Raw genomic sequence first — 25,197 nt, forward strand, 5'->3', positions numbered from 1 at the left:
CATATGACATGACCTCACGTCCCCTTCAACCAATTACAACCGTCTCACCCCCGGTCTCCTCGCTGCAGCCCGCGGATCTGATAATTAGCCGCAATTTTTTATCTGATCCGTCGGTGCATAGCGCACAAGCCAGTGCGCACCGCGAGTGGACGGCGGCATGTCTTCGACCGCATTTTGCACGCGCTCGGATGACGGTCACTTTGTGGAGATGGGGTGTGGATGCAACACGTAATAACGGCACTGCAGCGACACGACAGGACAGGCCCCGGCTACATTCTCGAACTGGTAGATCGCTACGCGATGGTGGATGTGGATGAAAAATTATCAGATGCACCGGCATGACACCTGGGCGCCTGATGGGGCAGGCCAGTAAATTATCTGATCCGCTGGAGGTTATTGCCCAGCCGGATACCAGGCGCTAGAGCATGCTTCCCACATGTGCACCTCCACATCCAGCGCCCCATCCCATGCCGGACGCCTTACTCGTACTTTCCATCTGATAAAAATTTCTTTTTGATCTGATAAAAATTTGCTGCATCGATGCACGCGGTCTTTACGAGAAAGGGCCCACCGATGTCGCAGCGCCCGGATATTGCCATAGCCTGCCTTAATCTTATCAGATCAAGATCGAGCGCCCGACCCTTGTCGGTCTACTACCCCGACAATGGTGGCTTCGCCGCTTGCTGTCATCGGTCCCAACATGCAATGGAAACGAACTACACCCACGGGGGCGATGCGACTTCGAGCGACGATCTTTACCTGCTGTGAGTAAGGAAAATTCTGCCCATCACTTGATGGTGCCTTGTTAGACTGGCTGCGGCGTTGCGTCCGGAAGGAGCAGGGCTGAGCGAGAGGCCGGCGATGGCGTGGGTAGTCGATCGAAACGTGAGTGATGGCCCACAGACGCGTCGTTTCGAGGGCTCCGGAGACGGCTTGTTTGGAGGGCGAGATGGGTTGCCCTGTTTGTGCTCTTAGATCCGAGCCATCGGCGAAGCACCGTCATTGAGCTGTTGTTATCGCTGGGTGCTATGGCCGAAGCTGCTACTTCGAAGGTTCATCGTCGAGTGGTTGATTGCCTATGGGTGTTGTTGTATACTATTGCTTCTTTATCGTTTTCTCTCTACGCCTTCCATCAGCTTAGTCGCCAACTTATACCCACCGTTGCGAACTCTTCGTTTTGAGGTAGCATTCGGATCGCTTTCCGCATTGGAACATCGTACTTCGACACGCTGCCTGCGAGGGAGCGACATACACACATCGAGATGGGAGAGATATACGACCAATCGCGGAATGACGCTTTACAGCGTCTGAACCAAACACTACTTCAAATCGACCCTTACATCCTACCACCATATCCCAATCTCTCCATCGTCGCAGGGCCATTGGATCCACCACTACTCCAACTAACACTCTCGCAACTGCTCCAGCGGCAAGTCGAGTGCTACCCAGACAATGAAGCCGTCGTCATTCCCTGGACAGATGCGCGGTGGACGTACAAGAAGCTATGGGAGGAGTCAAGTTTGCTCGCAAGAGCTCTACTGAAAGAGGGAGTGCGACCGAGGGATAGAATAGGTATCATGAGCGGGAACTGCGAGAAGTACATTGCGCTCTTCTTTGCGTGTGCGAGAGTGGGGGGTATCTGCGTTACCCTCAACAATACGTATACGGCGACGGAGATGGAGTATGCGCTGAAGCATACTAGTGAGTTATTCTGACGTATGACATGAAGGAAATACTGACAATAGTAGAATGCAGAATACTGTTCACCACACCTACAATCGCTCGCTTCGACAATGGGCCGTTGCTTGAGAAGCTCAGCCAAGCCGATATTAGCACCACGCTGCCGGATCTTAAGACTGTGTGCTTGATACGCGGCGAACACGATAGCTTCATCTCTTACTCTTCCCTTATCGAAGAAGCCCAATACATCCCCGAGCATATCTTAGATATCTTCGACGGCATAATAAGTCCTTATGATGTCGCGAACCTACAGTTCACGAGTGGTAGTACTGGCAACCCGAAGGCTGCCATGTTGACGCACCAGTAAGTGTTACCATATCATCTCAGCTGGCCCTTTACTGATGTATACAGCAACCTCATCAACAACTCCCGCTTCATCGGCGACCGCATGGACCTCACACCGAACGACACCCTCTGCTGCCCACCACCTCTCTTCCACTGCTTCGGTCTCACCCTCGGCCTCCTCGCTTGCCTCACACACGGTGCAAAGATCGTCTTCCCAGCCGAACAATTCGATCCAGTTGCATGTATGCAGGCTATCGACGCTGAGCGGTGCACAGCCCTACACGGTGTGCCGGCTATGATGGAATCTATAATGGACGTGCCACGGCCGGAGGGCTGGACCAGCGATCTAAGAACAGGCATCGTAGCGGGAAGTCCAGTGCCGAAGTGGCTGATGGAGCGCATGGTCAATGAGCTCAACATGTCGGACTTCACGTCCTCGTATGGGCTCACCGAGGCCAGCCCGACGGTGTTCAACGCACACACGACTGACTCTCTGCATGCGCGGTTGACTACTGTCGGCACGGTGTTACCACATGCGCGCGTCAAGATCGTAGACCATCAGGATCGCGTCGTGCCCATCGGCGTCAGAGGCGAACTCTGCGTCGCGGGGTACCAAGTCTGCCGCGGATACTGGGAGAATGCTGAGAAGACGGCGGAGCTCATTGTTCGCGACGAATATGGCGAGCCTTGGCTACACACTGGTGATGAGGCGGTTCTAGATGTGGATGGATACTGCACCATCACCGGGCGATTCAAGGATATCATCATCCGAGGTACGTGTCTCATTTTCGTCAGCACAACCCTTGAAATCTGCGAACTAATATGAAATCAGGCGGCGAAAACATCTACCCTCTCGAAATCGAAGAACGTCTCGTCGCACACCCATCCATCGCCCGCGCGATCGTAGTCGGCGTCTCACATCCCCGCTACGTCGAAGTGCCCGCTGCCTTCCTCCTACACGAGCCCAATACGGATAAACCAGATTTGGCTGAGGTGCAGGGCTGGGTGCGGAAGGTGCTGGGCAGGCACAAGGCGCCTGTGCATATCTTCTGGCTGGGAGAGGACTGCGATGCGGAAGTACCGTTGACGGGTAGCGGTAAGATCAAGAAGTTCGTGTTAAAGGATGTTGCGGAGGGTTTGTTGAAGCCCGCGGAGGGGAGGTAAGCACTATGTCACGTGCTGACGTGCCGCGGATGAAATTTAGCGTGTTACGGTTTCGCGCAAACATCATTGTTCTTATCGCGACTTCATCATCGTCTTTGCGCGGTTGCTTCTCTTCAGCTGTACCCACGTTACCGACTTCCTGAATTATTTTATACCTCTTGCTCAGACTCTTTCCTCCGCTGACAGTCGTGCCTTCCATCCACAACTTGACGCTCCACGGAGTCGCACAGTCGACGTCATGTCGTCGTCAAAGCTACACCATTGCTAATGCTTTGTTTTGGCTCACGCGACGCACCTGGCCAATGATGCGCAGGCTATTACATGAACCCGTCATGATTATTGACAGTTTAGGCATATACAACACCATGTACCTCCACGTGCAGCTCCCACGCTTCTTTCACCTGCCGTTAAGACATGTCGCTGTCTGCCCCTCGTCTCTTCCGTACCTCTCTCCTACGAAACACCGCACGAGTATCCTCTATACGTCTGGCTTCATATAGCAGACTCGCGCCCCACCTACAGCAAACACCGAAATACGCTTTCGCACGAGCGAATATGGCGACCATGAGCGGCGACGCGCCAGTAGCTACGGCCAAGACTTCGAGCCCACAGCACTTCATGTACACGAGCGGAGAGACGGATCCTGTTTGGATTCACCACCTGCCGTACAAGAGCATCCCCAAGTTCCCCAAGCTTGACAAGGACCTCGAGACGGACGTCTGCATTGTCGGCGCCGGCATCTCTGGTGTCTCAGTCGCCTATGAGCTGGTCACTCGTGGCCTGAACGTCGTCCTGATCGAAGGTCGAGAGGTGCTTTCAGGTGAAACTGGACGTACCAGCGGGCATCTCGCCAACGACCTAGATGACGGCTACACTGCGATTGCGAAGAAGCACGGGGACAAGGGCGCAAAGGCGGCTGCTGAATCACACACTTGGGCGCTTAACCGCGTCGGTGTGATTTCCAAGCAGCTGGGCATTGAGTGCGAGTACCGCCATCTGCCCGGCTACGACTTCTCGCAATACCCCAAAGACTCAAAAGACCATGCGAGCGACATCAAGGCTCTCATCGAAGACGGCGACAAGGCGAAGGCGCTCGGTATCCCCACAGAATACAAGGAAGGTTTCAAGCTCAAGGGTTGGGAGGGTAGCATTGATCAGAGCGATGCCGTCATATACCCACAGCAGGCGACGTTCCATCCCACCAAGTACGTTGTCGGTGTACTCGACTTCCTCAAGCAGCAGTCCAACTTCTCGTGCTACACCAACACGCGATGCATCGACGTGCAGGAGAAGGGCGTAGAGATCATGGGCATGGGCCACAAGGATGTCTACGTCAAGACAGCCGACGGAAACACCATAAAGTGTGCCGATGCTGTCGAGGCTACCTGTGTCCCGCTTCAGAAGCTGTCAGTCATCGCCGAGGAGGAATACTTCCGCACATATTGTATCGCCATCCGCGTGCCCAAGGGTTCAGTCGAGGACGCCCTGATCTACGATTCGGCCGAAATCTACAAGTACATACGTCTCACCGAGTGCGACGAGAAGGATGACTACATGGTCGTGGGTGGAGGTGACCACAAAGTTGGCCAAGCCGATACCGTCGCACCCTTCAAAGAGCTTGAAGAATGGACACGCGCCCGCTTCCCACAAGCAACCACAATCGACTACAAGTGGAGCGGTCAGGTCTTCGAGCCCGTCGACCACATGGCGTTCATCGGCAAGAACCAAGGAAACAAGCACATCTACATCATCACCGGTGACTCTGGCAACGGACTGACCCATGGTGTTCTTGCCGGAAAGCTCATCGCAGACTCGATCACTGAGCAACCCAACTCCTGGATCTCCGCCTACGACCCCAAGCGCCTAGCTTCCATCGCAAAGTCCGCAACCAGCATGATCAGCCACGACCTCCAGATCAACGCGCAGTACAAGCGCTTCGCTCAGTCTGACATCAAAGACATCGAAGACCTTGTACCTGGTGAGGGCGGTGTTCTCAACACCAACCCCACCAACCCGCTCGCTGTATACAAGGATGAGGGTGGTCAGATTCACAAGTTCTCCGCGCTGTGCCCGCATCTGAAGGGTGTGGTTTGCTGGAATACTACGGAGAAGAGTTGGGATTGCCCGGTCCATGGCAGCAGGTTTAGTAAAGATGGTGTGCAGCTTTGTGGGCCGGCGAAGATGGGTCTTGGGCCGGCGAATGAGAGTGGTGAGAAGATGCAACAGCAGGCTATCAAGGGTTGAGTGGTCGATGCGAGTAGTCTCAGGCGGCGAGTACGGTAAAGTCACTTTACGAATCGAAGAATCTATTCGAAAGTATCACCACGTTGTTGCGCTATGGTGTCTGCTGTGTAGACTAATACAAACCTCAACATGAGTACAGGTAACGCTTTTTGTGTCAAACCTCTGCGGACCAGTTTATGGCTTCAGAGAAGACAGCAAGCCACACCAATTGCCTCGCAAACATGCACCTGCCTCTTACCATCATGACAGAAAATATCATATCCTCTTTCACTGCCCTTTCACGCTCACCTCCACCCGATCCACTACAATTACACACGTCATACCAATAACAACGCGCACTCTCACTTACATACTCAAAATACTCTATGCAGGTCTTACCCTCCCGTCCCCGCTCACCACTTCCACACTCGCTCGCTCGCTCTTGCCGTCCAGCCCACTCCGTCCGCGCACCCAAAATGGCAACACCAAACCGCAACCGCGGCCGCAGCTTCCAACGCGTCGACCGCGCGCAAAGCATACTCTCCGACTCCCAAGCTTCATTCCACACACCGCGTCCCACGCCCCCACCGCCACCTACACGCAGCGGCCGCGGCGTCCGCGCCAACAGCACCGTCAGCGACGCGCCCTCCTCGCTGCTCGAACAAGACACACCGGGAAAGTCCGCGCGGAAAGAAGCAGCAGCCGCAAAGTTATCCGCACACTACCACTTCGCGCCCACAGTCCCGAACCCGTTTGCAGGGACGCTGGAGGCGGGGTTGGATGCGATACAAGTCTGGGGGAGAGTTCATAGCAACCTTGGGACAAAAGGACTGCATCCGCTCATCGACACTTTACTCCGGCCAGTGGATAACAAGACAAATTGGCCTGCTCTATTTACCGCACTTGAAGATAGACCCGCAGGTCGTTTCCGGTATCTATGTGAGGAGTTACTTTTCCTGGTCACGCGGACGTTGCTGCCGGAGGGGATTGTGCAGAATAGGGCGCTTATGGCTAGGCTTTATGATAAGAAGAAACAACTTGCTATGCGGTTGGTGCTACGGTACGATATGTTGAGGGAGTGGAAGATGGAGCACGGGGCGACGGGTCGCGAGATGCCTGTTGCGGTCGCTTCGATGCCGCCAACGGGAGTACCGGCGCCGGATCCGGTTCCCGTGAGTTTCCCGGCGAGGTTTCCGCATAGGCGGTCCAGGCTGCCTAATATCATTGCGACAGTGATTGCGGCGCCGGCGGGAGGGTATGGGACGCATGGTGTGATAGCGAGGATGAAGCATCATGTTACGGCTTTGGACGATTATCTCTTGTTGACTGATGAAGAAGTGGCGGGGTTGAGTGGTATCGCGCTGCTGGAGAGGGTGTGGCAGGTTCTACTGCATTGGCAGTGGTTGAGGCAGAATAACGAGATTCTGGAGGAGATGGAGGTGCATGGGTGGGAGGAGTTGGAGGGCAAGGCAGATGAGTCGGAGTGGATTGCTGATGATGTGAAGAAGAGTGCGCAACCTGGGAGTAAGAGAATGAGGGAGAAGGAAGATGAGTAAGGGTCGAGGATTACAGATGATTGCAGGCTGAGAGCTATGAGTAGGGAAGGTACTACCAGGAGAACTTGCAGATAAAGAGGTGCGCTGCGCATTACAAAGCGCCCAGTCGATGGACACTGCTGTTCTTGCTCCAGCGACGGAACGTCTTTCCTTTCCACCAAAAGAGAATACCAAACGAGCACCAGAGCGTAACAAGAGCCGCATTCGTCATAATGGGCGAGATAAATCTACCACAGTTAGCAAAGCTCTTCATGATCAGAGTTACGAGACTTACCCGACCTCTTCACTCCACGGTGTGATGAATTTGCCAAACCCGTAGCCCCAAAGATTCTTGTTGACGGTAATGGCGACGAATAACGAGCCTGCAACGGGCTTGTAGGAGTCCACAGCATATGTACTGACGATACCTGGCAGCGCTGCAACCTGGATACCAGCGCATGTGTAGCCAATGACGATGATAGCTTCCCAAGGCCACTTGCGCTCATAGCCTATCGCCACGACGATGTTACCGATAAACATGATGATGACATAAGGTATCATAGCCGGCAACCGCATCTCCGGCTCACGTATGCCATTGTTCTTCCTGGTGCTCCTTGCAGACACCCAATCGCTGAGCGGACCAGCAGTGAAGAGTCCGATGAATGCACCCACCATGATGGCAAAGTTTGTGAATCCGACTGTCATTGGCTTCATGTTGTAGGGAGGTAGAGCGAGGACTTGACTTTGCGTGAGGTTGATGGTGAGGAAGCTGGAGCATGACCAACTGACGACGAAAGCGGCGAATTCGACAATGGGGAAGGCGAACAGTTTCCACGGGATCCAAAGGTCGAGGAAGATGGAACGGAACGGGTGGGCGTTTGGTTGGAAGATCTTCCACTGCCATTTGCCAGGTTTGCCGCGGCCAAGGAAGGGGTCTCGCTGAGCTGTCTCGGACATCTCTAGACCGGCCGTGTTGGGCAGGACGGAGTTAGCTGTGTTGATGTGCTGGATTGGATTTGTCTCTTTCTCGCTGTCGGAGTGGTTGATGTCTTCCTGGGTAGTTGCTCGCGTCTTCTCTTCTAGTGAACTGGGTTTCTTCTGCCCCAAGTGCTCGGGCAAGGCGCGCTTGAACCTTGTTTCTGGGAACATAAAGACCACCATCAAGAATGAGAGGCCGAGGATGCCGGTATTGAGCCACCAGAAGCTGCGCCAGCCGACCGTCTCGGTCATCGATCCAGACACGATGGGACCGACCATCAGCGAGCCCATGTAGACTACCCAGTAAAGAGTGTTCCACTTCCCACGGTCGTGCAAGAAGAAGATGTCGGCGATGATCTCGGGCATGATAGTCTCAGCCGGCCCAGCGCCGATGCCATTGAGAATGCACGCGCCCATGAAGGAGTTGTAGGAGTTGGCCTTGGCGCGCCATATCGAGGTACCGAAGTTGATGAGTTGGGATGCGAGATACACCGGGCGACGACCGAACGATGTGCTAATTGGAACCCTAGCATTACCCATTAGTCTTTGGCGTCTGTATCATAGTATGATGCTACTCACCAGATGAAATTGCTAAATCCCAGTACCAAGATGCAAACACCAGTAAATTGGACTGCACCCGCCAGATCGGTGTTGAAAGCTTCTATCAGTGCCGGAAACATTGGTGCTAGAGCCAATGGACCAAATCCTTGCGTGAACGTGGCCATTGATGCCGCGATGATGCATGCCATCTTCCACCCGGTACTCCAATTAAGAGGATCGTTGGGATCATCGCTGGGTTGTGGAACGAGGACTTGGCGGTGCGCTCCTTTGACGAAGTGGTGTGAGCCTACATCTGCCATGACCTCCGTGCCGGGAAGGATCTCTGTGTGGAGCTCGGCTTCGAGCTGCCGGCGTTCCTGCATCGCTTAGCACTGGCGGTATCAATCATCTTGGGAACTTACATCTTCGTTATAGTCGTGTGCCTCCATCGTGGTCAACGCAACTGATGTGTGAGAGGCGATGATTGTGCTCAGACTAAGGACGCAGCGAGGTACTTGTATCGCGTGTTGTACGAGCAGGCGCACTTCGCGGGCCTATTCTGACTCAATCTGGAATGTCGGTGCTATTGCGATTCGACTTCGAAAACCAGCCGGAGTGCAAGTCAGACGTGGCTTGCCATATAGCGCGTGAAGATGTCGGCAGGATAGCACCGTGAGCACCTCTCGTGATCCGGCAATTGTAGTCGGAGCAGAATCCAAGACAAAAGGTTACTAAAATGTGTAGACAACGGCCGGTCGATCCTCCGCTGAGCGTCTGGGTACTTATCGCCCAGCCTGATTTCCAACAGCCAGGTTCTCCGCATCTTCCACACGTGAAGGACCTGCGTGCCGTCTCATCGTTGATAGCACATCATCTACGGCACATATTGGCGCGCGCTGTCCAGTCATGAGCCTTGAGCACGTATTAGCCTCTGTTTAACCCCGGTATATCGATTCATACCCATGTTCGCAGCGCTGTGATCTCGACCCAGGTTCCGGGATCGAGCGGCAGCGGATGAAGTGGGCGGCAAATGTCTTTCGAGCACGCTCAGCCACGCTGCGCAAGTTCGCGCGAGGGTTAAGCTGACCGCACGGGAATTTGATCGAAAGAGTGATGGTTTGGTGATCGTGAGTGAGGTTTGACGACTTGTGTAACTGCCGAGCCACGCTATTTCGCGCTACGTCACTAGTGCGATGCGGGGAAATAAGGGGAAGCCGCCACGAGAAGACTAGAACGCCGAGCTTACGACACCAGCATCGACGGTCCAACATCACGACAGGGAGCTCCTGCTGTTCTACTGATAATATCTTCGTTGTGTCTAGCCTATCGCGCAACCTCACTACGCCTCAGGCTCCAGCGGCGCGGCTCGTAAAGAGCATGTTTGTCTCCAGGTATCCCAGTCCTTCTACCGCCTATCCCTCTAAGTATTCTGTGCCTCAATCTTCGCATACGAACCGATCGTGTACTTTGGGGTCGTAATTCATGCGGCCTGTAGGCCATGGGAACTCGAAGTTAGCTATCTCGCCGTAGGCAGGCGGACCGAATTCCTTCCACCAGTGGCACGGGCGCTTGCAGAAGCACACAGGAGGACTGTAAGAGATGGTCAGAACACACACCGGCAACAACAGTCTCAAGCTGGAGGGAAACAGGACTTACAAAGGTCGCCGCAAGTAATCTGACATGATTGTCAGCCTTTCAGCGGAAAGGTTGTGAAGCGTACCATTGCGCTCATCATGCAGTATTGCCTCCCACTTAGTACGTGTGCTGAGTTTCACATGTCCGGACATAGTTACGGATGGTATCTGTCGAAGGTCCTCCAGCGCCAGTGTGAAGAACCAATCCAGTAGTGTCTTCTGACAGGAGATCAGGTCAGTAGGATGGCTCGGCAACGACCGAACCCAAGGGTCGTGGGAGAAGAATTGATCCTCGATACCTACCCTCTCTATCCATCGGGGGAGAGAAACCTGGAAATGCAAATGGAGGCGAGCTAGCGTCGGGATCTTCCCAAAGACTCGAATCAAAGCTTGACCTGGCCACTCCACTTGGCGTTGGTCATCATAGCCCAGAAACCTGAAGTAAATGGAGTTGGGAAAACCGAGAGAGATGTGACGGAGCCATTTGCCTTGTAAACTAGGCAACACCTCTATGAGCGTCCAGGGATCCCGAAAATGCGGCACAGTCGATGTCACGGTAAACTTGCGGAACTCGGCTCTTACCTGCTTACAAATGTACTGTATGTTGGTGTTGATCGACGCCCAAGGTCGTTCATTTCCGATGGGATCGAGAGAGTACTGAGAAGTCCGTGCGAATGCCATGCAGCGGTTAGTGTACGCTGTATACGTTGCCTGGCCGAAGATTCTCAACGGACTTCGCAACGGGTGTTCCTGATACCCTAGCTTTTTGTGAGGCCATATGTAAAGCCCAAGAAGCTGTCTGTATATCATCGAGCGAAGTTCGAAAGGCAAGTCCAACAACCTAAAAGCGCGGCCATTCGCCTGCCACCAGCACTGTTGGCTGTTGTCAACAGCACGTGGAGGTAGTGTCGCGAGCTTTGCCGTGAGCCAGTTTCCGAATGAAACCCATTGATATGAGAGCCCAATCTCTACGTCGCTCAATAAGGTTGCTACTGGACCGCATGTAAGAACCAATGAGGGTCGTCGGCGTATCTGTAATGCATTTGTCTTGCCAAGTTCCCCAGATGTATGGCGCGCGAAGAAGGTTCCGTCTTGAAGCGACTCCAAGGACATGTCGGCGATCGAGGTCTTCCTCCATACATCGAAGTCGATCTTGCGCAACTCGAGGAGACGGTCCCGTAACAAACGGTAGTCAACGAGCTGAGAGTCGTGTCAGCCTGGTATCTGAGTAACGTTCACGTCGCACGTACAAGCCCGGTCTCGTTGCTAAAGCCCTTGCATTTGCACCGAACCTCAACCCAATCACGTAGAGGACGCCAGCTACGGCGCCCGCGGACCTGGACACATGCTAGAGGAGATATGTCTGCTATGTCTGACTTGTTCGACAACGATAGATCATAGCGTATCTTGACGCGAGGGGTTCCTGGGCTTGTACCAACGAAGCTATAGTAGCCGGAAGAAACTTGTTGGGTCTTTCGCGGAGACACCTTGAACCCGACCGTCTTCGCGTGGAATGTGGCGCATCCGCGGCGCTTCTCGGCGATATACTCGTTGATCGTGACCGAGATCAAGCCCTTGAATTGTCAGTATTGCCATACATTAACCTTGTATGAGACGAACTTACTGCTTCTTCGACCGCATTTGAAGCTTCCTGGCGACTCGAGTGTTGTGACATTTTGCCGCTGGGTCTAGGGGTTGAGTACAAAGCAACTGATCATTGTTTGAGAAGCAGTGTTACGGACAGCGATTTTATACGCGGGCGCAACGAAAGGAGGAGTGTGTGGCCCTTAGGCAGCAATCTGCGTGAAAGGTCATGGTCTTCCTTAAGTCAGTGTGTCAAAGCTTACTCGGGACCCAACAAAGGTAAATTTGGGATAGAAGCCGGAAACTTGTGATTGCTTATCGGCGAGATGATCGTATGTTTCATAAAGCGCGTTGCGAGATTACGATTCGTCGGCTGCGAGTAAGACATATAGCCAAGACATCTACATCGCATTCGTATTGTCTGAACGTGTTCATTCAAAGATATTGTAGGCTACATAGTAGACGATGGTCTACCTGCGCCAGGGCCAGACTCGGTCCAAAGCTCCGTACCTATCACATGCTGTCATAGGTGTCATGACTTCTCAGTACCAGGAAGACTTCACAGTCGCACCCTCTCCTTCCTCAGCTAGGACACCTGTTGCACCACCGGCGGGAATTCGTGGAGCAAGATCGCCAGGTACCCACACCACAGACCCAAAGCTCACCCCATGAAACTTCCTCATGCCGCAGGAGTCGAGATCGTCACTGAGACACCTCGTATCTTGACAAACATGCCCATACATGCAGTCTACACGACGGCAATCACTGCCCATCACGCAAGGCTTCCTCTTTGCCATGTATCTAATCACCTCGTAAACCTGGCGCCTGACGTGCGAGTGATCGAAGGAACAATTGCTTCCAAAGCGGCATGAGCTCCACCCGAGATGAAACAACCTACAAGGCGGGGCGCCACTTCCGAATTTCTCTGCGTATGCTTGTCTGTCGGCGGGAGAAGGAGGCTCCATGTGGTAGTCTAGACGATGTCCAGTTTCGTTGACGGGTACATGGCCATTTTTTCCGTCTTGAAGATACGGAAGTCGAACGTCTTGACGATACGTATCTGTGGTATCGTTTGGCGTAGTAGGTTCAATGTCGCAATTACAGTGAGTGTTGACGTGTGAGAGACCGTGTGACTCGTCTTTGTAAGAAGCCTCAACGCTGATTAGTTTCTCTATGAAGCACTTGCGTATAAAGTGCGATGTGAGTGAAGAGAACGGGTCTTTTCCTGCGGGCTTATCGAAGATATCCGGGATGCTGATAGAACCGCACGGCAGCGGAACGAACTTGACCCCTGCGCCCATCCCATTTCCTTGGACTAGCGTGACTTTCTTGGAACATGTGCGCAGCATCGCGAGGTATACGGGTCGTCTCCAAGCAGCGAGGAAGATGTGTTTGCAATTTGGGTCGTACCGAGCTATTTCGAAGGCATCTAATATGGTTAGGAAAGACATTTCGAGATGTTCGAGTGTCACTCACTAGAGACTTTGAGCTCCACCGTAGCTTCGTCTTGAACGCCGATGAAGTCGAAGTCGGCGTCGATCGAGGAGAATTGAACAGCAAATTGCTGAAGCGGGCGAAGTATATCATTCTCTAACTTGGCCGAGTTGGCATATAGGCGCACAATCAGTCGAGACGCCCCGAGTGCTGCAACTGCGGATATCCCGATCAAGTAATTCTTAATTGCTTTCTGAAGACGACTCTTGATGTTGAATGGCTTGACTCTTTCGAACGCGGAGTAGATCTTATCGGAGGATTTGTAGTAGACGTCGTTACAGAACTGAGTGTAGAATTAGCAATTGATGTTGTGGAAGTGCTCGTCATGTTGAAATGTACTCAAACACTCAAACACGTCCTAGATGGCTACATTATCATCTGCTTCTTTATCTTGCAACGTAGATCGTCGTGTATCCATCTGACTTAGGCTCTGGAAAATGGGTACAGAGGAACAGCTTACCGGATGACTATGCGCATCAATCAGCACCAGTACGTGAGCATCGCCGCGTGAGTGGAACTTGGTGACAGTCTGCTCCAACTCCACCGCAGCCTCTTGGAGCGACGTCTTGGATCTTTCGCGAGGATCTCCGTGGGTCGATATGCTATCAGCGAGGCTACCCAGTCGCGCCGCCAGCTCAGCGACCTTCTCGGGGCTCGCCATGTTGTTGAGAAGATGAGAGAGAAGCCTCTGGGGCTGGAAATCTCTGTATGGGCGTCTCTGAGATCCCTGTCAAAGCGCGTCGCTCTTCATGTTCACCATTCACCGCGCCAAGGCGGTGAGCGTGCGGCGATCGACCGATTAGGAAGTCAACATAACAGACGTGACAAAGACGCTCGAATGAATCGCAGTCGAAAGCGGTAGAAGCAGACGGAAGCAATGGTAAAGAGAAGACATGGATGAAGGTAACCTATTGCCGAATTAATGAGTCTATGTAACAAATCTCAAGGCCCCTAAAAACGCCAAATTTGCAACGGTTGAGAGAGAGCCTCAAAAGCCATGGCGCAACGTCTGAAACACTGTGTATCTCGACACAGCGCCAATGCCTTCTCCGGTACCAAGACCTACGTATCAGCTGCCTTATAGCTGAGCATCTCAACCTTCGCACACATGGTTTAGATAACCCTTTCTCTTTCTCTTGGGCAAGACGCCTAGTTGCCTGTCCAGCACGTTTGCAATCAAGCACCGTTTACAGCTTATCAGGTGTCTGCGTCAACCGAGTGCGTAGCATGGCGAGAGGAAATCGAGACTTCGTTGGCAAGATTACCCAGTCATACAACAAGATGTCGTTGGGACGAATCTATCAGAGCGCAACGGAGAGAATTGCCCGTGCGTTTGCGCCCCGGTACGACAATCGATGACGTCATAACGCTGTCAAGCTCCGAGGTGGTGGCCCAAGCACCCCAGCCTGTCCGGCATGATGCCGGCTTCTCCTGTTTCACCGCGTCAGTAAGATCACAACGCGCTTTTCGATAAAACCGTATGTTATTGTCGCATCGCTGTATCGCACTCACGTTAGTGCTCGTGTTGCCCATAGTCCTTACCTCCCGAGGTCCTCTACCGTCTCTAGGCCGTAGTAGCAGGCATGCATCATGCTAGTAAGCCATCTGTCACATCTGTATGAGTGCGAACAGTAGTAGCTATTCTCAACTCTTCTACATTCCCCTATCGGCCTTCTAAGAACAATGTAGAAAGTAGACAGAGATGGGCTACGTGGTTCTGAAACCTTCTGCGATGCGCTACCTCGGCCTCACCGAATCACCGGATCACGAAGACTTGCATTCCATGTAGAGTCGCACGTTCTCCGTTCCGACCATGATGTCACAGTGACGATAGAAGTAATCACGTATTAGTGTGTTTCCCGCATGACATACACGACGTCCGATAACTCGTCCATTTGCCATGGCCAAAAAGAAACTGCTATACCCCTAGTTCCTAGGCTCAAGCTCCATGTCATGTTCTTTCAACAACTGTTGAAGCCTTATAAAGATATCTTCCACTTCTGTATCCGTTTTCAGCTCTACCACTTTGCCCATATCACTATATTTCTTGACGACATGCGATGTGGTAGCCTTGAACGTCTCGATACGTCGTTTGATGTTATCGGTGTCATCATCGGCTCGGCTGCGTTGCAAGAGGCGTTGTGTTAACATGACCTCAGGACAGTCAAAGACTATAACAAGATCGATGGGCCCAACGATTTCTTCGAAGTACTCTGCTTGGTCCAGTTTCCGTGGGAATCCTAGCGGCAAACGTGTTAGCCTCGTTCTACTGTGGTTTGGAACTTTTGAATGTACCATCCAAGAAGAACGTCTGGATCCCATTATCCAGAGCTTCCTTGATATGGCTCTGCAGCACTCCAACTGTGATCTCTTTCGGTCCGACGCGGCCATTGCGAATGTTGTCCTCGATTATGCTCGTGTACGGACTGTCGGGTTTAGCGGCTTCTGCCCGCAGAACGTCTCCTACGCTCAAATGCGCACACATGAATGTGGTTCGAAGTAAGCCACACTGAGTACCCTTGCCGGAACCGGGACCGCCGAGAACAGATATGATGCGCATTTTCGTGTCTGCAGCTTGCCTGAGAGACGGTGATGTGCTTTGAATCTTGCGCCGTGCGAGCTGAAGATGATTGTTTGCTCGTTGTCGCACTAGCCTAAATTAGGCACACTGCCTAAGCGCCATCAGGACAGCATGCAGCCCCTGGGGCGACACCTTGGATTACCGATGCAGCTGAGTCTGAGTCCCCCACGCTCCGCCAACGCAATCTAGCCCATGCGTCGTCTTGGCGTCGTTTGTTGGATTGCGGGGGGATCCCCTTCTTGTCCACGGATGTCACCACTTACGTAGTGCACTCAGTTCTTTCATGCTTCTTACTGACCATCTGCTACTGCGCAACATGGGCAACTGGTTTTCAAAGGCAGAAGTCGAGTCGACTGTCGATACTGTGTCGCTTGGGATGGTGGTCATTGATGAAATCCATTTGCCGCACCGATCGCCCTTGGTCGACGTAGCGGGGGGTTCAGGAACTTATGGTACGTATCCTACGCATGTGGCGCTCTCAAAACACTGACAGACCTGCAATAAACAGCAACACTGGGTAGCCGCCTTTTTGTCACCCCTGCGCGTTCGAAGACGGTGGGCTGTCTGGCTCTTGTGGGCTACGACTTTCCCAGGGCCGTGCGAGAGCAGCTATTGGCCTGGCAGACTACTCTGCACTTAAAGGTCTCACAAGACAGGCTGAGCACCAGAGGGCTTTTGGAGTACGAGGACGACACATTTGGACGTAGGTTACTGCCTTGTCCCAATGATAAGTCTTCGAGACTCATGATTGCTTAGCGAAGAAGTTCCGTTACACTACGGAGCCCTTGAAAGCATCCCCAATCGATTTGGTGAATACGCATCTACTTGGCTCAGAAGCGTTTCATCTTCTCGCACCAGCCGAGGTTGTTGAACAACAGATTCCAGAGTTGTTAAAGCTGCGCATGCAACACGGGTTCAGAAGTCGGCCTTTCATAGTGTGGGAGCCGTTTCCGGCATCCTGCACCACTCAGAATCGACCGTCATTTCTGAAAGCCTGCAGACTTGTGGATGTTTTCTCGCCCAATCATCTGGAAATGTCTGCCATGTTCGAGGATTCGCCCTCCAGAGGCTTTCAGCCTGACCGACTGGAAACATACGCACTGGAGTTCAGCAAGGCTACCGGGCCGCACGGAAGCGGGATAGTCATCGTCAGAGCAGGTGAGCATGGCTCGCTGACCACGCAAAATGCAGCCAAGAATGTATGGCTTCCGCCATACTACCAATCATCGGCGACCAAGGTTGTCGACCCCACCGGTGGCGGGAACACGTATCTAGGCGGGTTCATCGAAGGCTGGAAAGCCTCGCGAGATATAACCGAAGCATCTATGTATGGTAACGTGGCCGCAAGTTTTGCCATCGAGCAGATTGGTCTGCCTTCTTGTGAGGCGGGCGATGGTGAAGAGACATGGAATGGCGTTCGGGTAATGCAGCGCCTTTCTGAGTACAAGGAACAGCTCAGCTCCACATGAAAGAAATGAGGGAGAAAATCAGACAGTTCGAGAACGCGGTTTCAATAATCGATCAACTATGAGTTTGAGAGACATCCATTCAAAGATAACACACCTTCACTCTTTCTTTACCCTCTTTAGGTAAGCCTCCCAGCCTTCTTTCTGATACGACTGAACAGACTCGATAGGATTCTCAGCGGCGTAGATGCCCCTTCCAGATATAATGAAATCTGCTCCGCGCTCGATAGCCATCGTTGGCGTTTGGTATTGCTGGCCAAGCTTATCACCCTTTGTGCTCTGGTTGACGCCGGTCGTAAAGACCAGGAAGTCTTCGGTGTCTGATGGCGTTGACTGGGTCGGGATCGTCTCCAACGATCGATTGGCTATCCAACCAATGACAGTCCCAGTCTGCTTCCTCGCCAACTCAACGCACTGGACCGTGTAGTCATCAGTGGCCAAGCTACCCTTTGAAGTCATCTCCGCGAGTAGGATCAGAGCGCGCGCGTCTTTGTAAGGAAAGCTTTGCGCGTTCATAACTTGAGAGAGCGCCTCAACGATGCCGTCACCGCTCAAGATACTCGCGTTGACAATGTGGGCGAACTCAGAGATCCGAAGCGCTCCACCATGGTACTGTTTCTGAACTGTGGTACCAATGTCGATGAACTTGCGATCCTCAAAGATAAGGAAGTCGTGCTTCTTCGCTAGTTCATTCAATCCTTTCACGGTGTCCTCATTGAAGTCTGCAACTACGTCCACATGCGTTTTGAAGACTGCAATGTATGGGCCGAGATCTATTGACGCATTCAGTAATCTTCAAACTAAATGAACGCTTCTGAACAGCGTACCGTTGGCGCACTTCAGAAGCTCAGCTGATGTAGTAAGGTCTGCAGAGACGATCACATTAGATTGCTTTCTCTCAGCTGTTTCCAGAAACAATTTGGCTACGGGGTGCGAGTGACGAGCCGCTCGCTCTGAGTATGTGAGTGTTGAGCGCGAAGCCATGAGGTCGTTTTTTTGGTGACTTGAGAGTAAAAAGATGCGAGAAGAAGTGTGGTGGTCAATCGACGGAAGCAGTATGTGTAGGCACATTTGTTCTCGCTAGTCGGGAATAAATAAGGTATGATCGTCGGGGCTGTGCGGTGTTCACCGGTTCTCTTGGCCAACTTTACTGGCCGCCCCGGCTCGCTCCACATCCAAGGTTGTTTTAATGATTATGCAAGCCACTACTTGTGGCGCGGGGTACGGCGATCAACCAAGGCGAATCCCCGCGCTTATGAACCCAACTCGATAAGACTAAAGCGGAATACAGAGAGGTATATCTCGGGCCGCATGGTAGTAAAGCTTCCGTAGCATACTGCTCCGAGGAGCGGTTGACATTCAAATGTTCAGCCGCGTAAGGCTCCTCCCGTAATGAACAGCGCACATCATGACAGGCTGTCGCCAGCTGCACATTCGCTTGCTTGAAAGTAAGCATGCAGTGGAGTCCTGTTTTGGCGATCACACAGCATATGCCGAGCCCAGTACGACTGTGACTGTCCGTTCTTCAGGGTTTTGAGCTCTCCCCGATTATTTGGTCTGTTCCATCTTCAGCCTTCCCCATCAAGAACTCTCTTCTGCCTTCATTTGATACGAACGATTTAGGGAAGATATACATGTCGATGTTTTCCAAAGCGCAACCTGAGGCGTTGGCGACAGGCGAGCCATGGACGAAATATGGAGATGGTAATATTGCTATGGAGACACTGCTCAGGCAATCCGAAAACTCAACACTCAACGTTGAAGTGACCGAGGTGTTCCAGAATAGTACGTATTCGAACAAAAACACAGACATGTTGCTCGCTAACGTGGTCCAGATCAGTCCAGGGTAGAGACCGCCTCCGTGAAAGACGTACAGTCTTTAGAGACTGTCCTAACCAAACATGCTAGTTCTACTCTGTCCCATATCTGATAAGCTTGCTGAAACTAGTGAAAGGCCCCTTCTGATCAAGTCCTTCGAATTCTGTAAGTGTAACATCGACTTGTGCAGACTTACTTCATTGTCTCATGCAAGATTTAGAAGCGTCTCGAGACTGTCTGCACCAGCGATCAGATTGCTGGGCACAAAACTCAACATGGACTACGAGCTTTGGACCAACCGTCTCCAAAGTAGCGATAGAGAGTGGTTTGCTGGGCCCCTTCTCGAAAGAGGTAGGACAAGACATGCTCCCACTTATAGGTATCTTCGCTAAAGTCGACTAGGCGCAAAGGAATTCTCGCATTTCAATCTTGCTTGCGTAGAATTCCAAAGGGCAACACCTCAGACCCCTGATTACTTCACAGACAGCCGAAAGCTTAGTCATACGGTGCGTTTGATAAGGTTGAAGGACATTATGAATGGTGAGGTACTCTTGCCAATCGCCTTTGCCTCTACTCATAGTTCAGTCCAGAGTGTGTCTCCAAGACTTTACGTCCTCCGAAGGATCTCAGGTCACTTACGACGCGATGGTCAACTTTGGACGTTCATCTTTTTCAATGATCCATACGTGGACCTTAGCGCTGCCCATTACGCCCTTGACATTCCCGGAGGGGTGCAACACCCTTTGAGCTCGTGGATAACGGAGTATGTGAACAAAAGTACGCCGGAAGCTCTATTGAGGGATCTAAGCGTCGATGGGTTTGGACTGGTCACTCGCGTACTTCGCGAGATCAAATCGACTTGGAAGTTACTCTTGAACGAGATAGAGCATTTTCTGGAGCTGCTGGTGAGTCACGGCTTACCTTTTGTATCCTGTCTAACTAATGTTATTGTAGACAGAAGATTCAACGGACGACCAGTTGATGGACGCTGCTCCGTGGCTGCATCGGCGGTTTCTCCTGAGCATCGACTACTTCCAGCATCAACTTCGATATCACAACCGCTACGTAGACTACCTCACGAATGCGGGTACCCAAAAGGGGTATTACATCGTGCCGACTTCCTTCAAGAAGGATTTGCAGCAAGAGTATGACGCCCTAAAAGTCGTCGATCAGCGACTCAAAGCTTTGCGTGACCGTACGACTGCTGTATTGGAAACAGTAAGCTCCCCAGTAACCATCTAATGTTTTGAAACAATTTTGACCTTGTTAGATTCTCAATATCAATACTATAAAGCAGGCGAAACTCGCGGGTGAGATGACCAGGCTGCAGCGTGAGGACTCTAGAGTCACGATAGCCCAAGGCGAGACGCTGAAACGACTGACTCTACTCAACATGATGTACCTACCGCCCACTTTTGCCGCAGTATGTGTTACCTTAAATCCTGCAACCATGCCCCAGCCCGCGCTAATTAGGATAGACTTTGTTCGGCATGAACATTGCCGAGCACTGGTCTCTGAAAGCTTTCATCGGATGGGCAATCGCATTCATGGTCATAACGATGATTTTCGCGTGGAGGTGGAAAGTGCGGGAGAACCAGAGATTGGATGCAACTCAGCCGGTCAATTCCAAAACCAGCCCAGATTGGGGCTATCTTCGGAACGCTAGTAACAGGATCAAGGTGTGGAGAAAAGCTAAGGTGGTGGGGAACAGGGGCGTGCCATAACACGAACCAAGATCAACCTTTTGTAACACCGAACGGGTCTTTATAGAACCGCATATATTCCAGTTTGAGTAGGCACTTCTATCTAGCTTGCCAACAGTATCGTAACAAGCCTCTGCCAACAAAGAATTCGTCATCAGCTCTGCTCGTACGGCGATGAATATGATGCGCCATTGCTGTCGATTGGACGTGTCCTTTGCCTACGGTTCATCCTGGTGCATAATGACTCCATCCCAGCCATCTGCGGGCGTCAGCTGGGTAGTTCAAGCTACCCAATAGAGATGAGAAGCCTTGGTCACTTGGCTACGCCACTTTCTTTGCCTTGCTTCCGGTGAGAAGGAACATGTCGAGCCGTCGGCGAATGCAGGACGCATGTCTCTTGATGTCATGACTATCAATGTGAGTAGCATGTAGCGAGTGGCGCAACAGCCTGGAAGATGACACGAAAGACCTTTTAAGAGGGATATGCTGAGTAGTCTGCGTTGTTACCACATCTTTACTCTATGACATTCTCGTTATCTATCCTGTGACTAGCACTAGCACCTAAGGTTTTCCCCGCTACTTTGTTTCTTGATTGGCCACCTTCAGTAGATCATGCACGACTCGCTTTTCGCAGCCACAGCGGATGCCATGCTTGAGGATAGACCTATTGGAAGGGAGCTGTGCTTCTACAACCCCCCTTCCAATGGTAGTTCTCCCAGATACGAGACGGACGATCCAGCGCTTAAGGGTACTCGCAATTACAGTCACTGTCGCGTTGTGACAGACATCCACAATGCGCGAGGGCACGAAAAAGACTTCAAACTTTCCGTCCATGGTTTCGTGCTGCATCAAGGTCTGGACACCAGCAACATTGATTTTACTTCATCGAAAGCCATCAAAGAGTTGTATCTTCCTTTGGCCAAAGAAACCATCGCCACCTACATTCCGCACCTGGTCAAAATTGTGCCATTCGACATTACGACACGGGACGCTAGCGCGCAAGGGCGAATAAATCGACCTGTACGTAAGGTGCATATCGACCAGTCAAGACACGGAGCATATCTGCGAGCAGAGCACGAGCTGTCGGGCATGCCAGAGCTGCTGGACGATGTAATGAAATCGCGCGTTCGGTATCGGATCGTCAATGTATGGAGCCCAATCAATCGTGTCGTTAAAGATCATCCCCTGGTTTTTGCCGACTCGCGCACTATCGCCGATTCCGACCTGCTACCAGTGGCACAGATATATCCACATTACGCTGGCGAAACACTCGCTGTCAAGTACAATGTCGCGCAGAAGTTCTGGTATTGGAAGGACATGAACACAACGGAGGCCATCGTGTTCCAAATATTTGACAGTGAGGGGGAGCTCAATGACAACGGTAATCTTTACAGTGCACGTTGCGTTCACGCATCATTTTGTTTGTCAGAATGTGGAGAAGAGTCAATGACCAGGGAGAGCATTGAAGTTAGATGTATCGTGCTTACATCGAAATAATTCCGTTGTATACGGAACAGTGCCGAATCGTGGATTTTCAGTATTACCTCTACATTAATGACATTCTCTAGTCACGATTGCTTGAGTAAAGTGACCTGTTGTACAACGCCTGCTATAGCGAGCTCCACATGCAAGAATGACAAAGCTTGAGGCCGGTGTCAGCTCACTAGGCCATCCCAACGTTCAACTCGTAAGGCAGTAACCTCATCCTTTCTACCTCGCGAGCTTGGCTTTCGAAGCGAAGCCTACAAAAGTGACACTTCGCAAGGACGGCAAAATCCTTACCGCTACCGCCGTCTACATACTGTCACACCTATCTCCGCTTTGACACGATCACACGTAAGTGAGGCTTACGTCCGCGAATCGACGGAGTCGCGGAGTCACGGAGAATACTCCGCCGAACTTCACTCGCGACCCAACGTACCAAACTGCATACTGACGCTATTGTTTAGATGCCGCTGTAGAACGGAGATGCCGCTTTAGATTGGAGATGCCGCTTTAGATTGGAGATGCCGCTGTAGATTGGAAATACAGACTTCACCAACCCGTTCCCGAGAAGGGGATCCATGTAGCCGCGGGCTCAGCCCTGCCACCTCGTATCGAGCGCCTGTATAGTGTCTAGGAGGGATTCAACAGCTCTTGGTGTGACGATTCATAGCTCACGGACTAATCCCGCAGCCTCATCATGATGCAAGGCATCCTTCCCCTTCGCCTGCGGTAGATTCGGATATCGCTCGTGATGCGGCTGACAAGACTTAGGAGATATGGGGCGATGAGGGAAAACGAGGCTGTGGGCGTCCCGTCCTCGCTATCAGTAGCGCGCGGATAGGTAATCCCGAGCGAGCGATTTACCACCATCTTACAACGCAAGACTATCAGAAGCTTGAAGATGCAGGATTCGCCATTCGAGGGGCTCATGGAGCAACGCCGCCACCATTCATACTGGGGAATGCCGGGTTCCTGTACATCTGCTATTGCGTATCGTGCAGGAGGCTGAGGAGGCTCAGTAAGTCACGCGCCAGGGTTCCCAAGGGATGATAGTTGGATCGTCGAGCATGAGGGGTTGGTGAAGGCTTTGCAGCCGTATGCCTAGATCTCTCCCAAGAAATCCTGACAGGACTAATGCACGCACACATGCAGAAGTCTCAATCCAATGCGTCTCAGCCTTCCACTATAGGATCGCGATGATCAGCGCTCTATCACGTTTGAGGATCCCATTGGGTACCGATTGGGTACCAGAAAACGCTACCCCACCGTTGGAACGTGCATCTCCAGGGCTTGTTTTGTAATCTGACAGAACGGGACGCTAAAATCGCCGATCACTCCGCAACTTCCCGCTCTTGCACGTTTGCCCTGCTGCTGCCACGACGACCAAACGTCAAGAATACGTTTTCACGATACCTTTTAGGATGTCCGGCACTCAGGTCTTGGGCTTGATTCCGCTTGTTATTGGTACGAACTAAAACGACGACATGGCGGCGCGCATTCCGGTTCGATACGGAGTCGAATACCGAATAGATAGAGGAATGCCTTTGCCGCTTTGTCTCCTCAGGCAGCCTCGATAAGTATTCAGGAGAGATATATATAAAAGTATGAGCTCGTCGGTTTGTCAGGATGACCACATTCGTATGTCTCTTCAGAACACCTTCTGGTAGCACGTCTACTTCACGAGACACATACCAAAAAACAGAGCAACACCATCCTTGTCATTATCACAGCTATTCCACTTCAAAGTCTTTCACCAGGACGCATCTTTGATCCCAACGATGCCTTCGTTCTTAATGAGAACTTCACACGGTCTCATCAGCATCTACGACTCAAATCTCAAGAACGACCAGCCCGCCCTCCTTCTCCTACACGGCAACGCCTCATCCTCCAAACAGTTCCGCCATATCATCGAGTCGCCCACCATCAACAAGGGCTGGCGCATCGTTACTCTAGACCTCCCCGGCCACGGCTGCTCGTCCAATGCCCCTGATGTCAAGACAACGTACTGTCATCGTGGCTACGCCGACCTCGTTATACGTGTCTTGCAGCACCTCCGAATCGAGTCTGTGGTGCTCATGGGCTGGAGTCTGGGTGGTCACATCGCGATCGAAATGCTTCCCTGTCTCGCCCATGATGATCCTCCCATGGTGGAAGATGCACCTCGGATCAGCGTCAAAGGGCTTATGCTTATCGGTACCCCTCCCTCGCGTGGCGCCGAGCAGATGGCCCAAGCGTTCAAGATGCCGGCTGGTGGTCTTACCTTCGCGGGGAATAGAAATTGGGTCAATTTGGAGGCTGACCTTTACCTGAGACACGGTGTGGCAGCGGGCAAGGAGGAGTTCTATGAGAGGTGGATGTTGGAGGATGCGAAGCGGACGGATGGGCGCGCGACAGTCTTCATAGCTGATGCCGCGACTGGGACGAAGGATTGCCCGCCCAAGGGTTGCGATCAGAAGCGTGTGGTGGAGGCGACAGATGTGTTGATCGCGGTCGTGAACGGAATGGAAGATCAGTTTGTCAACCTGGATTATATCGATGAAGAGGTGAAGTGGAAAAGGCTCTGGAGGGGTGAGTGCTTGGGCTTATCTGGGCTCGGGCATGCGCCATTTTGGGAAGATGCGGCAGGGTTTGAGAAGGTGTTGGAGGAGTTTTTGGACGGTTGTGAGGAGTGGGAGGGTTCGGATTGTGATTCTGCTGTAGGTATTTAGTCTACCATGTTCATGGTTTCTCTCCATGTACGCAAATCACTGATACCTAATGCATATGTAGTATCCACTACTGGTTCTTGTTGAATGTGCTGGTTCTATAACGCAGGCACGGCGCGGCTGAGCAACACCGTAGATAGTCGCAATGCAGGTGTATTTCCCAAACACCTTTGCTCACAGTATATAGCAGGTAGTATCCGCTATAATCCCATCATAGTTGTGAGCATGTGCATTGGAACGCCACATCGCATACCATAACGTC

The 25,197-nt window shown here is 52.1% G+C and overlaps 9 protein-coding genes across 9 annotated transcripts; 5 read left to right on the forward strand and 4 right to left on the reverse strand.

Annotated features, from left to right (window-relative positions):
- Positions 1 to 1,262: 1,262 nt before the first annotated feature.
- J4E83_005214 (putative NRPS-like protein biosynthetic cluster) lies at positions 1,263 to 3,189 on the forward strand (the record flags this gene model as incomplete). The annotated part of the gene is made up of 4 exons (XM_049332134.1): positions 1,263 to 1,701; positions 1,749 to 2,043; positions 2,092 to 2,798; positions 2,858 to 3,189. The coding sequence occupies 4 exons, from the start codon at positions 1,263 to 1,265 to the stop codon at positions 3,187 to 3,189; spliced, it is 1,773 nt and encodes a 590-aa protein (XP_049188585.1).
- A 414-nt stretch (positions 3,190 to 3,603) lies between these two features.
- J4E83_005215 (uncharacterized protein) lies at positions 3,604 to 5,433 on the forward strand (the record flags this gene model as incomplete). Its single annotated transcript, XM_049332135.1, has 2 exons — positions 3,604 to 3,611; positions 3,693 to 5,433. 2 exons carry the CDS (start codon positions 3,604 to 3,606, stop codon positions 5,431 to 5,433), a joined length of 1,749 nt encoding a protein of 582 aa, XP_049188586.1.
- Positions 5,434 to 5,888: 455 nt separating this feature from the next.
- On the forward strand, positions 5,889 to 6,968 carry J4E83_005216 (uncharacterized protein; the record flags this gene model as incomplete). Its single annotated transcript, XM_049332136.1, has 1 exon — positions 5,889 to 6,968. One exon carries the CDS (start codon positions 5,889 to 5,891, stop codon positions 6,966 to 6,968), a length of 1,080 nt encoding a protein of 359 aa, XP_049188587.1.
- Positions 6,969 to 7,059: 91 nt separating this feature from the next.
- J4E83_005217 (uncharacterized protein) lies at positions 7,060 to 8,914 on the reverse strand (the record flags this gene model as incomplete). Its single annotated transcript, XM_049332137.1, has 4 exons — positions 7,060 to 7,195; positions 7,243 to 8,451; positions 8,505 to 8,842; positions 8,888 to 8,914. The coding sequence occupies 4 exons, from the start codon at positions 8,912 to 8,914 to the stop codon at positions 7,060 to 7,062; spliced, it is 1,710 nt and encodes a 569-aa protein (XP_049188588.1).
- Positions 8,915 to 13,151: 4,237 nt separating this feature from the next.
- J4E83_005218 (uncharacterized protein) lies at positions 13,152 to 13,838 on the reverse strand (the record flags this gene model as incomplete). The annotated part of the gene is made up of 2 exons (XM_049332138.1): positions 13,152 to 13,460; positions 13,638 to 13,838. 2 exons carry the CDS (start codon positions 13,836 to 13,838, stop codon positions 13,152 to 13,154), a joined length of 510 nt encoding a protein of 169 aa, XP_049188589.1.
- Positions 13,839 to 15,103: 1,265 nt separating this feature from the next.
- Positions 15,104 to 15,737, reverse strand: J4E83_005219 (uncharacterized protein; the record flags this gene model as incomplete). The annotated part of the gene is made up of 2 exons (XM_049332139.1): positions 15,104 to 15,417; positions 15,473 to 15,737. The coding sequence occupies 2 exons, from the start codon at positions 15,735 to 15,737 to the stop codon at positions 15,104 to 15,106; spliced, it is 579 nt and encodes a 192-aa protein (XP_049188590.1).
- A 1,586-nt stretch (positions 15,738 to 17,323) lies between these two features.
- On the reverse strand, positions 17,324 to 18,208 carry J4E83_005220 (uncharacterized protein; the record flags this gene model as incomplete). The annotated part of the gene is made up of 2 exons (XM_049332140.1): positions 17,324 to 17,997; positions 18,052 to 18,208. 2 exons carry the CDS (start codon positions 18,206 to 18,208, stop codon positions 17,324 to 17,326), a joined length of 831 nt encoding a protein of 276 aa, XP_049188591.1.
- Positions 18,209 to 18,864: 656 nt separating this feature from the next.
- On the forward strand, positions 18,865 to 20,766 carry J4E83_005221 (uncharacterized protein; the record flags this gene model as incomplete). The annotated part of the gene is made up of 8 exons (XM_049332141.1): positions 18,865 to 19,009; positions 19,060 to 19,112; positions 19,179 to 19,207; positions 19,257 to 19,393; positions 19,445 to 19,548; positions 19,997 to 20,260; positions 20,313 to 20,465; positions 20,521 to 20,766. 8 exons carry the CDS (start codon positions 18,865 to 18,867, stop codon positions 20,764 to 20,766), a joined length of 1,131 nt encoding a protein of 376 aa, XP_049188592.1.
- A 3,242-nt stretch (positions 20,767 to 24,008) lies between these two features.
- J4E83_005222 (uncharacterized protein) lies at positions 24,009 to 24,938 on the forward strand (the record flags this gene model as incomplete). The annotated part of the gene is made up of 1 exon (XM_049332142.1): positions 24,009 to 24,938. The coding sequence occupies one exon, from the start codon at positions 24,009 to 24,011 to the stop codon at positions 24,936 to 24,938; it is 930 nt and encodes a 309-aa protein (XP_049188593.1).
- Positions 24,939 to 25,197: the final 259 nt, after the last annotated feature.

This window comes from Alternaria metachromatica, assembly GCF_023757995.1.
Source record: "Alternaria metachromatica strain BMP 0045 chromosome Unknown scaffold_10, whole genome shotgun sequence".
Lineage (NCBI taxonomy): Eukaryota > Fungi > Ascomycota > Dothideomycetes > Pleosporales > Pleosporaceae > Alternaria > Alternaria metachromatica.